The sequence below is a fragment of the Pituophis catenifer genome, unplaced genomic scaffold, assembly GCF_029215685.1.
Source record: "Pituophis catenifer annectens isolate HBS135680 unplaced genomic scaffold, rPitCat1.0.hap2 SCAF_13, whole genome shotgun sequence".
Lineage (NCBI taxonomy): Eukaryota > Metazoa > Chordata > Lepidosauria > Squamata > Colubridae > Pituophis > Pituophis catenifer.
The window spans coordinates 99,843-114,786 of record NW_027256893.1 but is presented as its reverse complement, the minus strand read 5'-3'; the positions used below and the strand labels follow the sequence as shown (position 1 = coordinate 114,786).

Here is a 14,944-nt window from a genome sequence, read left to right as displayed (position 1 = left end):
AGCATACTAGCTGGGGCATTTCTATGATTCCATCAAGATGTGGATGCTGCCCCACACATACACACAACCCCAAGATGCTGAGCGCATAAGAATAGAACAGTAAGCCCACCTCTTGAACTTTGCTTAATTTGATCACTTTGCTCAGCTGGGTGAATAGATGGGGTGATGGCTTAAGACTCTGAAAGAAAAAAGAATGGTGTACACAATTTTAATAGAAGGAAAGAGACAAAAATTATGAAAAGAAAAAAGCAGCCCAATATCGAACCTCTAAACAACACTGAAGACAAAAACAGGATTCTCAGTATAATTCAGATTCAAGAAGCCACATTTTTTCCATAAGTTCCAGCATTTCCCCAAGTCAACATAATCTTCTTGGTTTTACCACTATAAGCATCTAGATTTGAAAAACTCGTTATCAACAATCTCCTTTTATCAAACAGCACACCTGCATTTCAAAAAGCGGATGCTCATTTCTACTGGGCAATATTTGATCAATGCTTCAGAGGTAGTTCCAAACTACCACCACACTGCAACACAAGATTTCTGTTGCTAAGCAAGGCGGTTGTGAAGTGAATATGCGAATCTGACTTCCTCCACTGGCTTTGCTTGTTGGAAGCCATATTATGATCCCATGTCTTCGAGATAGTGTCATAATGCATGCCAGTTGCCAAGTGCCTGAATTTTGATCATGTGACCTTGCAAATGCTGCAACAGTTGTAAGTGTGAAAACCAATCCTAAGTCACTTTTTTCACTGCCATTGCAACTTCGAACGGTCACTAAACAAGTGAGGAGTACAGTATCTATATTTTAAAAATTGAAGTTCATTATCAGTTTTTGGAAGGAACAGAACTACTGGAACTACAGGGTTTCTTTTCTTGTGATGCACCTTAACTCTGCATGCCGAGTATGCTTATAACGTAGCTCTGACAATCACAATAGGAGTTTGAAATTTTATCAAAACTCCTACTCAATATTTATTAAATTTTACATTTTACATTGTTTTACTATACAACTTTTGTAAATGCCTAATATTTTTGATCTTATTAAGATGATAAAGTCCAGCCACTGAGATCACAGAATGTCAACCGCCATTGTAAACCACCCACTTAGATGAGAGAATGAATGACTAAATAAATAAATAAATGATCTCAGTACTTCTGCGACTGAAAACTATGAGTTTATGACTTTTAAATTTTGTGCGTGCGCACGCATGTTTTCAGGTCAATATTGACTCCTGGTCCTGCAGCTTTACCAGAAAAATTTTGGGGAAGTGATTTGCCATTGCCAGCTTCTTAGGACTGAAGCAGAATGACTGGTCCAAGGTCATCCAGTTGGTTTTGTCCCAAGGGGGACTAGAACTCACCATCTCTGTTTCTAAACTAGTGCTTTAACCACTATAACAAAACTGGCAATAACCCATGGAAAATCAAGACTGAATCAGAAAACACCACCCAACATTTTGCTGACTTATTTCCCTCTTCACAGAGAAGAAACACAATTATACTCATGATTTAATCGTGGGATACTGCAGGTTTTCAGATTGCTCCCCCGCCCAGTTATTCAAGATTTATAGAAGGACGCTGAGCAAACCCTACTGAGAAATAAAGCTCACATTTATCAAGAATATCTCAGTTATAAATTATTCTCCTTCGTATTTCATCCAATCAAGTCTCTGTAACCTCATTGTTGATTAACATTTCTAACTAACAGATTTTATTAAAAGCCTTGGGTTTCCATGAGCTTAGATACACAGAACAACTGGACTGAGCTAAGATTTAGACTGGATGAGGTGGAGGGAATGGAAGGGAAAAGCAAGCCGGTTATGCAGATACAGATTATGTGTGAGATGGATAAGAAATAATTTATCAATCAACACCTGTAATATGCTAAAAAACACTGTGTCTGTTACAATTTTCTGGGGTTGGCTGAATTTTTTTCCTCCCTTCTTCTCACCAACTCCAATATAAATCCCATATCAATCTAACTACTTTTTACATCTGATGAAGAGAGTTGCAGCACACAAAAATCTTATGTCTTCTAACTAACACATAAAATGTGCTAGTCAGAAAAGTTGCTACTATAGCTAAATACTTTGGCTACTACTACTATACTTGGCTGATTAACTAAAATCATTTTTAGCTTACAGTCTACCTATTAAGTTGATATTGCACAGAGAGACCACTGTGGCATACCACTCTTAAGATGGGAGCATCTCTTGTAATCTGTTTTAAAGTTGCTTCTCTAGCTACATTTTTATATTTGTTTAATTTTTATACTTCAATTCATTGCTGCTAGAGTCTGATATGCACAAATTAAGGTTTCAATATCTCACAATCTTCAAACATTCTTGAAGGGCTAAAAATCATGTTTGCAATCATAAAATATGCAACACTGGTTGAACAGTGCAACAAATTATGACTTGTTTATACAAACCTTTTGATAATGCAATGGATTTTCAATAGCATAGGACAGTGTTGAAATGAAGTTTGGCTTTGTAATCAATGATGCACACTCCTGGATCAGAAACTGAGTCTGGAAAGAAAAGAGATGGTTATGTAAAAGGTGTTTTCTCTGCACCTGACAATGTAATTATAAAATATAATTCATATGGCTACTACTTTTAACCACTGAATGTATAAGAAATACTTTTTATATTTATTTATTTGTTAAACTGATTTACTGCCAACTTGCTGTAAGCTTGCCTAGAGTAGGACTATTCTAGGCAGGTTACAACAATAAAAACAGAAATGACAAGAAATGTAAAGATGACAGTAGCAAAGAAACAGAATGATACAATAAACAGTGAAAAAGAGAACACTGAGAATACAGTGATATGAGAATGAAAAATGGGGGAATGAGAGGGAAGGTGAGATTTGTTATCAAACTAGTAGCCAACTCCAGTGTGGTCCTCCTCCCTAGGGTCCCCAGGCCAATTGGCAGAGCCAGGTCTTCAGGCTCTTATGGAAGGAATATTGTGGAAGAGACTAGATAGCTAACAGTTTGCTTGGTTATCTTTCTCAAAGATGAGAACATAGATATAATTCATATGTTATTACACGTATACTGTAATATATTATCATGATATGTACTTAAAGAGAATGGTACCCAAGGTATATGAATAAGTATTTTATACAAAAACAAAACTGGTAAAAAGTTGCCTTAAGACAAAAAGAACTGTTAGATTAAAATATGCCCTTAGAACAAGAGGATCCCTAGGGGGTCCCACAAAACCCTCTCAGGGGTCCACAAAATCAAAATTATTTGCCAGGTGTTAAAGATATTTGCAAAAATTTAAAACAATGTCACTTATTATTTTTGTTAAGAAGTTGCAATGTCTAAAACGCTCCTCTGTTTTTAGTTTTCAGGAGTCTTTATGATTTTCTATTTGCTAAAGCAGAGAATAAAGGAATGAGGACATAGGCCTTTTTGGTAGGAATTCCACTTTGAAACCTCTCAGGGTCACTTGATTCTCCTCCAAATGGCTGGGTATGTAGATACATACAGGTAGTCCTGGGATGGGAACTTCTGTCAAAAGTGAACGGACCTAACTAAGACTGGAACTTCCCTTGTAAAGCCAAGTGGTTGTTAAGCAAAACACAACAGGATTGATACACAGCTTAGCAATGGCTGACCTGGCCAAGGTACAGTGGGGCAAAAAAGTATTTAGTCAGCCACCAATTGTGTAAGTTCTCCCACTTAAAAAGATGAGAGAGGCCTGTAATTGTGATCATAGGTAGACCTCAACTATGGGAGACAAAATGAGAAAACAAATCCAGACAATCACATTGTCTGATTTGGAAATAATTTATTTGCAAATTATGATGGAAAATAAGTACTTGGTCACCTTCAAACAAGCAAGATTTCTGGCTCTCACAGACCTGTAACAACTTCTTTAAGAGGCTCCTCTGTCCTCCACTCATTACTTGTATTAATGGCACCTGTTTGAACTTGTTATCAGTATAAAAGACATCTGTCCACAACCTCAAACAGTCACACTCCAAACTCCACTATGGCGAAGACCAAACAGCTGTCGAAGGACACCAGAAACAAAATTGTAGACCTGCACCAGGCTGGGAAGACTGAATCTGCAATAGGCAAGCAGCTTGGCGTGAAGAAATCAATTGTGGGAGCAATAATTAGAAAATGGAAGACGTACAAGACCACTGATAATCTCCCTCGATCTGGGGCTCCACGCAAGATCTCACCCTGTGGGGTCAAAATGATCACAAGAACGGTGAGCAAAAATACCAGAACCACACGGGGGGACTTAGTGAATGACCTGTAGAGAGCTGGGACCAACGTAACAAAGGCTACCATCAGTAACACATTACGCTGCCAGGGATTCAGATCCTTCAGTGCCAGACGTGTCCCCCTGCTTAAGCCAGTACATGTCCGGGCCCGTCTGAAGTTTGCTAGAGAGCATTTGGATGATCCAGAAGAGGATTGGGAGAATGTCATATGGTCAGATGAAACCAAAATAGAACTGTTTGGTAGAAACACAACTCGTCGTGTTTGGAGGAGAGAGAATGCTGAGTTGCATCCAAAGAACACCATACCTACTGTGAAGCATGGGGGTGGCAACATCATGCTTTGGGGCTGTTTCTCTGCAAAGGGACCAGGACACTGATCCGTGTACAGGAAAGAATGAATGGGGCCATGTATGGTGAGATTTTGAGTGCAAACCTCCTTCCATCAGCAAGGGCATTGAAGATGAAACGTGGCTGGGTCTTTCAGCATGACAATGATCCCAAACATACCGCCCGGGTGGCTTCATAAGAAGCATTTCAAGATCCTGGAGTGGCCTAGCCAGTCTCCAGATCTCAACCCCATAGAAAACCTTTGGAGGGAATTGAAAGTCCGTGTTGTCCAGCGACAGCCCCAAAACATCACTGCTCTAGAGATCATCTGCATGGAGGAATGGGCCAACATACCAGCAACAGGGTGTGCCAACCTTGTGAAGACTTACAGAAAACGTTTGACCTCTGTCATTGCCAACAAAGGATATATAACAAAGTATTGAGATGAACTTTTGATATTGACCAAATACTTATTTTCCATCATAATTTGCAAATAAATTCTTTCCAAATCAGACAATGTGATTGTCTGGATTTGTTTTCTCATTTTGCCTCTTATAGTTGAGGTCTACCTATGATGACAATTACAGGCCTCTCTCATCTTTTTAAGTGGGAGAACTTGCACAATTGGTGGCTGGGGGGGGGGGGGGGAGAGAGAAACAACCTCCTTCCAGAGGGGAGGTGCTATTACAGTCCTGAGAGGAGACATTGTTTAACTGAAGGAACCAAGAGCGCACTAATCCCACTGGATGAAGTTGGCCAGACTGATGTTATCGGAGAGAGGCGATCCCTCATGTAGCCAAGCCCTATGCTATGTAGGGCTTTACAGCAGCGGTTCTCAACCTGGGGGTCGTGACCCCTTTGGGGGTCGAACGGCCATTTCACAGGGGTCGCCAAAGCCCTCTCTCGCCCCCCCCGCCACGCCTTCACTCACCCTCACCCTCTGCCTCTGTTGGATCGCCGGTCGCCGTTTGCTTACCCCGCCCACTCCCAATCTATTGCTGCCTCCTGAGTCTCAGCTGATGGCTAGAGGGAAACAGACGTTGACTTACCTGAACGTCCATTTTCAGGGTGCTGCGGATACACTCCATAGCTAGCCGGGGACCAATCCTTTTTTCTGACAGCAACTGAGAGAACTTTTAAATCAATTTCCTACCTCATTCTGTGCTCTAGCCATACCCCCTTTACCCTTGATTCCTCAGTCTTGAACGAAGGTGCGGCACAGAGCTCTGGGTACAACTCAATTTTATTAACGACACAAACCAACCAACCAAACATAACCAACTCAGAGCAGACAGCCAACTCAAGCGGGAGGGAATGGAGTGTATCCGCAGCACCCTGAAAATGGACGTTCAGGTAAGTCAACGTCCGTTTTCCAGTGTGCTGCGTCTACACTCCATAGCTGGGACATACCCAAGCCTAAACCCAGAGACGGGAAGCTGACTACTCTCAACAGGAGACTCTGCAACCACACTTTGCAACACTCGTCGACCAAACGACGCCTCCGCCAAAGCATAAGCATCAATTCTATAATGTCTGATGAATGGCGACAACGAAGTCCAAGTGGCAGCTCTACAAATGTCCAGTACAGACGCCTGCGTCGCCCAAGCCGCCGAAGCGGCCGCACTCCTGATCGAATGTGGCAAAATCCTTGATGGAACTGGACGCGCCTGGTGTTCATAAACCGAAGATATGCAGGCCTTAATCCACCGACCAACCGTCAACGAAGAAACCTTCCAGCCCATCAAAGCCGGATGGAATGAAACCAATAGAGCCTCCGTCTTCCGAAACGATGCAGTTCTTCGAATATAACGACGCAGGGCCCTCTGAACGTCAAGAGTGTGCCAAAGAACTTCACGATGGTGCCTGGGATCAGGACAGAAGTCCAGCAAAATTATTTCTTGTGAACGGTGAAACCATGAATTAACTTTAGGGGTAAACGCAGGGTCGAGACGAAGCACCACCTTATTAGTATGAAAGATGCATAAGTCTTTCCTGACCAACAAAGCTGCAAGTTCGGAGATTCATCGTGCTGAAGTGATCGCCAGCAAAAACGCCACCTTGAAAGATAGAAATTTAAGTGACACAGATCCCAGGGGTTCAAATAGCAGGACTGTCAAGGCACGCAATACTAGAGGTAGATCCCAGGATGGGTACCATGAACCGTGGGTGGACATAAATTGGAGGCCCCATGGAGAAAACATCAAACCCACGGGTGATGGGACAAGGATTGATATGGAGGACAGGAGATGACTGTGGAAAGAGCAGCCACCTGCCGACGCGAGGTGGCCGGAGCTAAGCCTTTGTCCAGCCCCAACTGCAGAAAGTCCAACACATCCTGAATGACCGCAGAAGTCGAATCCACATGCTGTGCAGCCACCCAATGAAAAAACGCCTTCCACGACGCCTCGTAGATCTGGGTAGTAGATGGTCGCCGGACGCCTGAATCGTGCCAATCACCTTGTCAGACAGCCGATCTTTCCTCAGGATGACCCTCTCAAATGCCAAACGGCCAACTGGAGCCATTGAGGCTCTGGATGAGAGATGGCCCCTTGACACAATGCAATCCGATGAGGCGGAATCACCCACGGGCTGCTGACAGAGAACTCCACAAGTCGGCGAACCACGGTCGTCGTGGCCAATTGGGAGCCACCAGCACTAACTTCGCCCGTTCTGCCACCATCTTTCGGATCACCCGCTGAATTAGGGAGACTGGTGGAAAGGCGTACATCAGACCTGCTGGCCAACCACATCTCAGAGCATCCACCCCCTCCGCCGAGGGACTCGGGTAACGGGACATGAACCGAGAGAGCTGGGCGTTGGCGGGACTGGCGAACAGGTCGATCACTGGATTTCTGAACCTGAGCATCAGTTCCCGGAACAGACCCGGATGCAACTGCCATTCGGCCGGATCGATCATCTCCCTGCTGAGCCAGTCTGCCTGCATGTTCGCTGACCCTGATATATGGTCCGCTCGGATCGACAAAAGATGGCGCTCTGCCCAACTGCTCGAGACTTTGTGCCCCCTTCCCTGTTCACATGGGCTTTCGCAGATGTGTTGTCCGTGAGGACTAAGATGTGGCACCCCTGCACCCCTGATTTGAAATGAAGAAGCACCAGCCGAATTGCCCGAAGTTCGAGGAGATTGATGCTGTGGCCCCTTTCCAACGAAGACCACCGGCCCTGAGCTATGAGGTGTGCAAGGTGGGCACCCCAACCATGCAGGCTGGCGTCGGTGGTGATCACGATCCGGTCCAGCTCCAGAAAGTGGCAGCCCCGAAGGATGGCCGGCAACCTCCACCAACGCAGTGACAGACGGACTTGAGGTGGCACAAACACCTTTCTCGACATGTTGGCAGAACCTCTCCTCTGGAAGGGGAGAAGTAACCACTGCAATGGACGGGAGTGCCTGCTTGCCCAAGGAACAATGTGGAAACACGACACCAGTTTCCCGAGCAGCTGAGATAGAATCAATAAGGGCACCGACCTTAGGTTCCGGACTTGGTTGAGTAAGGCTGTGATATTCTGGACCCTCTCTGGAGACAGAAACACCTGACCCTTTGATGAGTCTATCAAGGACCCGAGGTGTAGGATGGACGTGGATGGGACTAGATGGCTTTTGTCCATGTTTATTGTGAACCCGTGTGCTCGGAAAGCAGAGAGCACCAGCTCCAAGTCCCGTGCCGCTCGATTCCGGGTAGATGAGAGAACCAAAATGTTGTCCAGGTAACACAAAATTCGCACCGGTATCGAGTGGAGTGTTGCGGCCACCACAACCACCAGCTTGGTGAAAGTTCTGGGTGCAGAAGAAAGCCCGAAGGGCATGGCACAATACTGGTAATGCTTGTCTGCAAATTCGAACTGCAGATACTGTCGATGGGCCAGATGAACGGGGACGTGGAGGTAAGCCTCGCGTAGATCCACGGACTGCATGAGATCCCCTTGGCGCACTGAGGCTAGGATCGACCGTAGAGAGTGCATTTTGAAGCGGCGATAACAAACCACCAAGTTCAGCTGCTTCAAGTTGAGAATGCCCCTGACTCCCCCGGAACTCTTGGGCACTAGGAACAGGATTGAGTAAAACTCGGACCCTCGTTGGTTGAACGGAACCTGTTCTATTGCGTTGATGTCCAGGAGGTGCGATATTTCCGCCAACGTGAGACGATGTTGGTCTGACGAAGGTGGAATGGGAAACTCAATCAGAAGCCCATCGGAGACCGTGCGACGTACCCACTCGTCCAAGATCGACAGGGTCCACTGATGGTGGAAGGCCCGGAGGCGACCCCCCACCGAACCTTCCCGCTGCGAGTCATTTGCCCCGTCGAAATGGCTTGGAGCCGGTCCCACGGTAGGGTCGTTTCGAGGGAACCTGTGGTCTGCCTGTCCTGAAACCGCAGTCTGTCCGAGGAGCAGTCCGAAGGTTGGAAGGACTGCCGATAAGTGGAGGGCCCCCCAGTCCCGGAGTAGGGCCGAAAGGGCTGACGTTGGGAGTAAGGTGTATAACGCCTGTCCTGTTTACAAAAGGTAAGATCTTTCGCTTATCTTTGTCCTCCACGAGGAGCGGTTCTAATGCTGCTCCAAATAAATTAGGACCCTTGTAAGGGGCCGAAGCCAGTTTCAATTTTGTCTTGACATCTGCCTTCCAGGGGCGAAGCCAGAAGAGTCGCCGTGATGTAACAGATGAAGCTAGGGCACGAGACGTAAACTTTACAGAATTTAACGAAGCGTCAGCTGAATACTCGGTGGCAGCTATAATTTTATTGACATCTTGGTGCAAGCGGTTTTCCTCAGGAGGAAGCCGTTCCTGAAGCTGACGTAACCAAATTAACGAAGCACGATTGAAGAAGGAGGTCGCTGTAGCAGTTCTGACAGCCCATGCCTCCGCCTGATGTGACTTACGAAAGGCCAACTCAGTGCGTCTGTCCTCAGACCATCCAACGGGTCAGAGGTTATCACCGAATGAGTGGTGAGACTCGCCACAGGTGCATCCACCGATGGTAATTCCACCAGCACCTCTAACTCAGGAGCAGAGCAATACAATTTCTTGTCTTGATTGTTAGGCGTGGTGAGAGAGCCGGGTTGGCCCCATGGGGCCTGCAGCACGTCTGTGAACAACTGGGGGCACGGAATAAAGTCCTTTTCCTGCTTAGCTTGCTTGAAGAGGGCATCGTGCGGACCCACCTTGGGTTGGGAGGCAAGAAGCTGGCCCCCACTGATCCCAAATTAGTTGTCAAACGTGCCTTGTGGAAGAGGGATTTAAACAGGGACGGACGAAACAAGCCCGTAAATACTGGAGTGTCAGGTAACAAGCCCTCATCCTCCGAAAATTCAAGATCATCAGGACAACCTTCCTCATGATCGGACTCCTCCGACGAATCAGTCACATCTGAGAGGCGAACAGGACCTATGTGCCTGTGACACGTACGCTGTCTCTTGCCATGCCGCTGGTGCAGACCCTTGGGCGGCGTGATGGACACCTGCCGTCATGATGGTTGCCAAAGCCGTGGACAGCAGAGCCTGGAAGTCGACCTGCGAGCTCGCTGGGCCCGATTCAGGCGGACGCAGGCCCGCAGCAGTGGGGGTGAATGTGGCTGACGGGACCTGTCTAGAGGGCGGTCGAAAGGAATCCACCCCAGCAGCTGAAACATCCGGCATGGATTGTGACACCCTCCTAGACCAGGCCAATGGGGCAAGAGAGGCATATCCGGAAGGTGAATGCTCACGAGCCGGTGATATAGGCTGAGTCTGACCTTGTTCCTGGGTGACCACTAAGGCCGCCGCCTGCCTGGCTTTCTCGTATTGCTTCTCAAAGGCCTTGTGGCGACGGAGGGCATCCTTGTCGCCTGCCGCGGGTTTTTTTTGATGGTGTGACTCATGACTGGCAGATGCTGAGCGCTTGTCCTTCTTCTTCTTCTTCTTATAGGACCTGGAGGACCTAGCAGGGCTGGCTTCCTCCTCAAGGTCCGAGGACAGCAACTGGTCAGCCATTGCAATTAATTAATTGTTTTGTTTTGTTTTTATTTTATTTAGGCAACAACTCAGGGAGAAATAATCCCAGGTGATATTGCACCAGCGTGGAGAAAGCCTGCAGGCTACCCCAGGGTGCGAGCCTGTCTGTCACTATGTGGAGCGCTGACCCAAAAATTGGCCAGAACAACTCCAAAACGTAGATGGAAGGCCAGTCCAATGCCAAATCGCCGCCCCCCCCCCCCAACTGCACTCTCAACGATAGCCGCTGGCTAGATAAGGGCGTTGGCCTCAATGCTTAACCCCGGCAATGAGGAAGCAGCGCAAAATGGCGGCCGCACAGAAAGCGCCTCCCCAAGCAGCGCTGGCCGTGAGAAACTAGGTCACCGACCTCCAATATCTGGCATGGGCGGCAGGAGATAAAGAAATGGAGCCGCGCCGTCCCGAGGCCACTCACGCCTCGCACGGGAAGGGGATCCCCAGGCTGGGGCTTTCCACGCCGCGGCTCCGCCCGCAGATCCCTAACGGGACGGTAGCCAAAATGGCGGCCGCGCTAAGTGTGCCTCCCCAACAACGCCAGCCATGTGGAACTGGGTCTCCGACTTCCAATATGCGGCGCGGGCAGGCAGGAGATGAAAAAAAATAAGGCTGCGTCGTTCCTTGAGGCCACTCATGCCTCGCACGGAAGGGAATCCCCCCCAGGCTGGGATTTACCATGCCATGGCTCCGCCCGCAGATCCCTGATGGGACGGTAGCCGGTCCTCCGTAACAGCGGAGCTGAGCCTCCCACGTGGATTGAAGGTACTTGCCTAGCCGCCGCCTTACGAGATTAGAGGCTCCCAGGTAATAAATACGAGGTAGAGGTTACGACGGCGAACCGCCCAGCCCCTCCTCTGCTGGCCACAATAAAGCAGCCGAATCCGCCCCGCAGGGACAGATACCGGCAACAGCTGCGCGCGAAGCGCGAGGCTCAACCCAATCCAGCTCACCAGGCACGCAGTCAGCCAACAGCCAAAGGCAGGCACTTCAGGATACACGCAGAAAGGAAAAAAACTGCCTACTGACCGAAATAAGGAGAAAGAAATTATAATGCTATTCAAAAATAAAGTAAGGCCTAAACGCACTACTCTAGAGCACAGAGGAAAAAATATTCACCTCAGTCTGTCAGCAACTGAGAGAAAGACTGAGGAATCAAGGGTCAAGGGGGTGTGGCTAGAGCACAGAGTGAGGTAGGAAATTGATTTAAAAGTTCTTTCAGTTGCTGTCAGAAAAGAGGATTGGTCCCCAGCTAGCTATGAAGTGTAGACGCAGTACACTGGAAAACAAACGGTTTAAATTCTTGCTGCGGGGCTTCAAAGGGCCGCCCTATAGCTGATCAGTGTTAAAAGAAAACAAATGAGAAGGAGCGTTGGTCCTACCTGATACGTTCCTTCTCGTTGAGTGGAGACAGCAGCCAGCGTGGTAGTGCCCATCCAATCAGCTTGAAGGACTGAGTCTGCCTATTATTCTTAGTCCCGCCCTTGTTGCCGGGCAGGCCAGCTTTTGGCGAAGACTGGAAGACAGACTCGGTATGTGGGAGAAGAAGAGACCCCAAGGACAGGAAGGAAAGAAAAAAACACAACAGGTCCAGCTCGAAGTAAGGGAGGGTCTGGCTGCTGTCTCCACTCAACGAGAAGGAACGTATCAGGTAGGACCAACGCTCCTTCTCCATGGAGAGTGGAGACAGCAGCCAGCGTGGGACATACCCAAGTTCACTGTCCCGAAGTCAAGGGGGGGGTGTTATGCTGGACCGCAGAGTCCTCTCCGGCAACAACCCTTTGCAAAACCCGGCGTCCAAACAAGGCTTCGGCCGACGCAAACTGGTCGAGTTTGTAGTGTCGGATGAAAGGGCTAGGCGAAGTCCACGTGGCCGCCCTACAGATTTCCAGCAAGGGAGCCTGGGTAGCCCATGCGGCCATCGTAGCTGCGCTGCGGGTGGAGTGAGCTGTCAATCGTGAGGGACGCGGAAGGGATCTAACATCATAGGCCGCGGTAATAGTCTGACGAATCCAACGACCGATGGTTGAAGAGGAGACTTTACCGGCTTGGGAGGTAGGTAAGAAAGAGACAAAAAGAGACTCCGAACGTCGGAAGGGGGCCGTCCTCTTCAGGTAAATCCGCGGTGCCCGCCGGACATCAAGGGTGTGCCAACGGCGTTCCCGAGGATGAGTAGGCCGGGGGCAGAAATTAGGCAGGATAAGTTCTTGCACACGGTGAAATACAGAGTTGACCTTTGGAACAAAGGTCGGATCCAAATGGAGTACCACTCGGTCAGTATGGAAAACACAAAGGTCCGGACGAGTGGACAAGGCGGCGAGCTCGGATATATGGTGAGCCAAAGTGATGGCCACTAGGAAGGCAACCTTGCAGGTGAGAATCCTGAGACTGGTAGTCCGAAGTGGTTCGTATGGCGGACCCATGAGAGATTGCAAGACCAGAGGAAGATTCCAGGTAGGATAGCGGTGTAGAACCGGAGGACACAAGTTCTTTGCTCTCTGGAGAAAACGGCGGATCAAGGGGTGCTGGGCCAGGGACGACAAGGAACCACAGGTAAGCACCGAAGATAAAGCTGCAACATGACGGCGGAGAGTGTTAGGAGAGAGACCTTGGGAGAGGCCCTTTTGCAAAAACATCAGAATATGTATAATAGATGGTTGTAAAGGCATCACATCAACCTGGTTACACCAGTTGCAAAAAATCCGCCAGGTGGCCGAGTAAATGCGTTCCGTGGAAGGACGTCGGGAGGATAGCAAGGTATGGACGTCCGCCGGAACGTGTATCTCCCTCAACATGCACCGCTCAACCGCCAGACGGTCAGATTGAGCCAGGCCGGGTCTGGGTGCGTCAGGGCGCCTTGCGAGAGAATATTGTCCGAGAGGGGTATGCGCCACGATGGGGTCACCGACAGGGACACGAGGTCCACAAATCAGGGCCTCTGGGGCCAATGAGGTGCCACAAGGATCACTTCCGCTTGCTCGGATAGAATTTTCCGGATGACCCTGGGAAGGAGGGCTGTCGGAGGAAAGGCATACAGGAGGCCCGAAGGCCATGGAACCCGAGGAGCGTCGACGCCAGTTGCTCAAGGGTGAGGATACCGAGAGAGGAACAGCGGAAGTTGAGCGTTCTCGTGAGTCGCAAACAGGCCGATCACTGGACGGCCGAAGCGAAGAGATAGTTCCTGAAAGATGCGCGGGTGGAGACACCATTCCGCATTGTCTATCCGCCAGCGACTCAACCAGTCCGCTTGAACGTTTTGCACCCCAGAGATGTGTTCCGCCCGAAGGGAACACAGATGGCGCTCTGACCAGAGTCCCAACGCGATTGCCACGGCCAGAAGAGACTTCGATCTGGTGCCCCCCAGCTTGTTCAAATGTGCCTTGGTGGCAACATTGTCCGTGAGGACGAGGACATGAGCTCCGGAGACCAGGTGGCGGAATGACTTCAGGGCAAGGAAGACAGCTTTCAGCTCCAGCCAATTGATGGGATGACGAGCTTCCGAAGGTGTCCAAGTCCCTTGAGCCAGATGACCTTGACAATGGGCTCCCCAGCCCAGGAGACTGGCATCCGTCGTCACCACCACCCTCGAGGGCTCTAGGAAGAAGCAACCCGCAGTGAGGGCAGGAGAGCGCCACCACCGGAGAGATCTGCGGACTGCAGGAGGAAGCGGAATTGGTCTCGATGACGTGCCTCTGCCCGCCTTCTGCAAAGGCAAGAGAAACCATTGGAGCTCCCTGGCGTGAAGCTGGGCCCAGGGAACTATGGCTATCGCAGATATCATCTTACCTAAGAGTTGAGATAAAACCAAGGGGGAAACTGCCCGACTCCCCTCAACCCGGGAGACTAACTGCTTCAGGCTAGTCTGTCTATTGGGAGAAACAAAAACCTTGCCCTGAAGAGAATCAATCAGGGCACCCAAATGAACTAGCCTAGTGGAGGGGGAGAGGTGACTCTTCTCCAAATTAACGGAGAAGCCATAAGCCGCTAACGTCTGAACCGTCAGACGAATATCTAAGGTAGCCTGCTGAACAGAAGGGGACAAAAGCAGAATATCATCTAAGTAACACAAGAGACGGACTGAAAGAAGACGGAGCCGGGCCGCCAGAGCAGCCAGCACCTTCGTAAAGGTGCAAGGGGCAGAGGAAAGGCCAAAAGGCAGGGCCCTATACTGGTAATGTGCTCCGCCATAACAGAACGTTAGAAAATGTCTATGGGAAGGGAGGATAGGAATATGAAGGTAGGCCTCAGTCAGGTCAATAGAAGAGAGGAGATCGCCCCTCCGAACACCGTCCAGAATGGTCTTCAATGATTGCATTTTAAATTTCCGGTACACGACGTATCTGTTTAATCGTTTGAGGTCCAGGAT

General features: G+C 48.9%; 1 protein-coding gene across 4 annotated transcripts in view; it reads right to left on the bottom strand.

Annotated features, from left to right (window-relative positions):
- The window catches only part of CNOT1 (CCR4-NOT transcription complex subunit 1), a 161,666-nt gene that overhangs the window by 111,146 nt on the left and 35,576 nt on the right, over nt 1-14,944 (bottom strand). For all 4 annotated transcript variants that reach the window (XM_070953113.1, XM_070953115.1, XM_070953114.1 and 1 more), the window contains exons 4-5: nt 2,435-2,533; nt 110-178 (exon numbers count right to left, since the gene is read on the bottom strand). In XM_070953113.1, the coding sequence (XP_070809214.1) occupies nt 110-178; nt 2,435-2,533 (168 nt within the window). The remainder of the gene's footprint in view (nt 1-109; nt 179-2,434; nt 2,534-14,944) is intronic.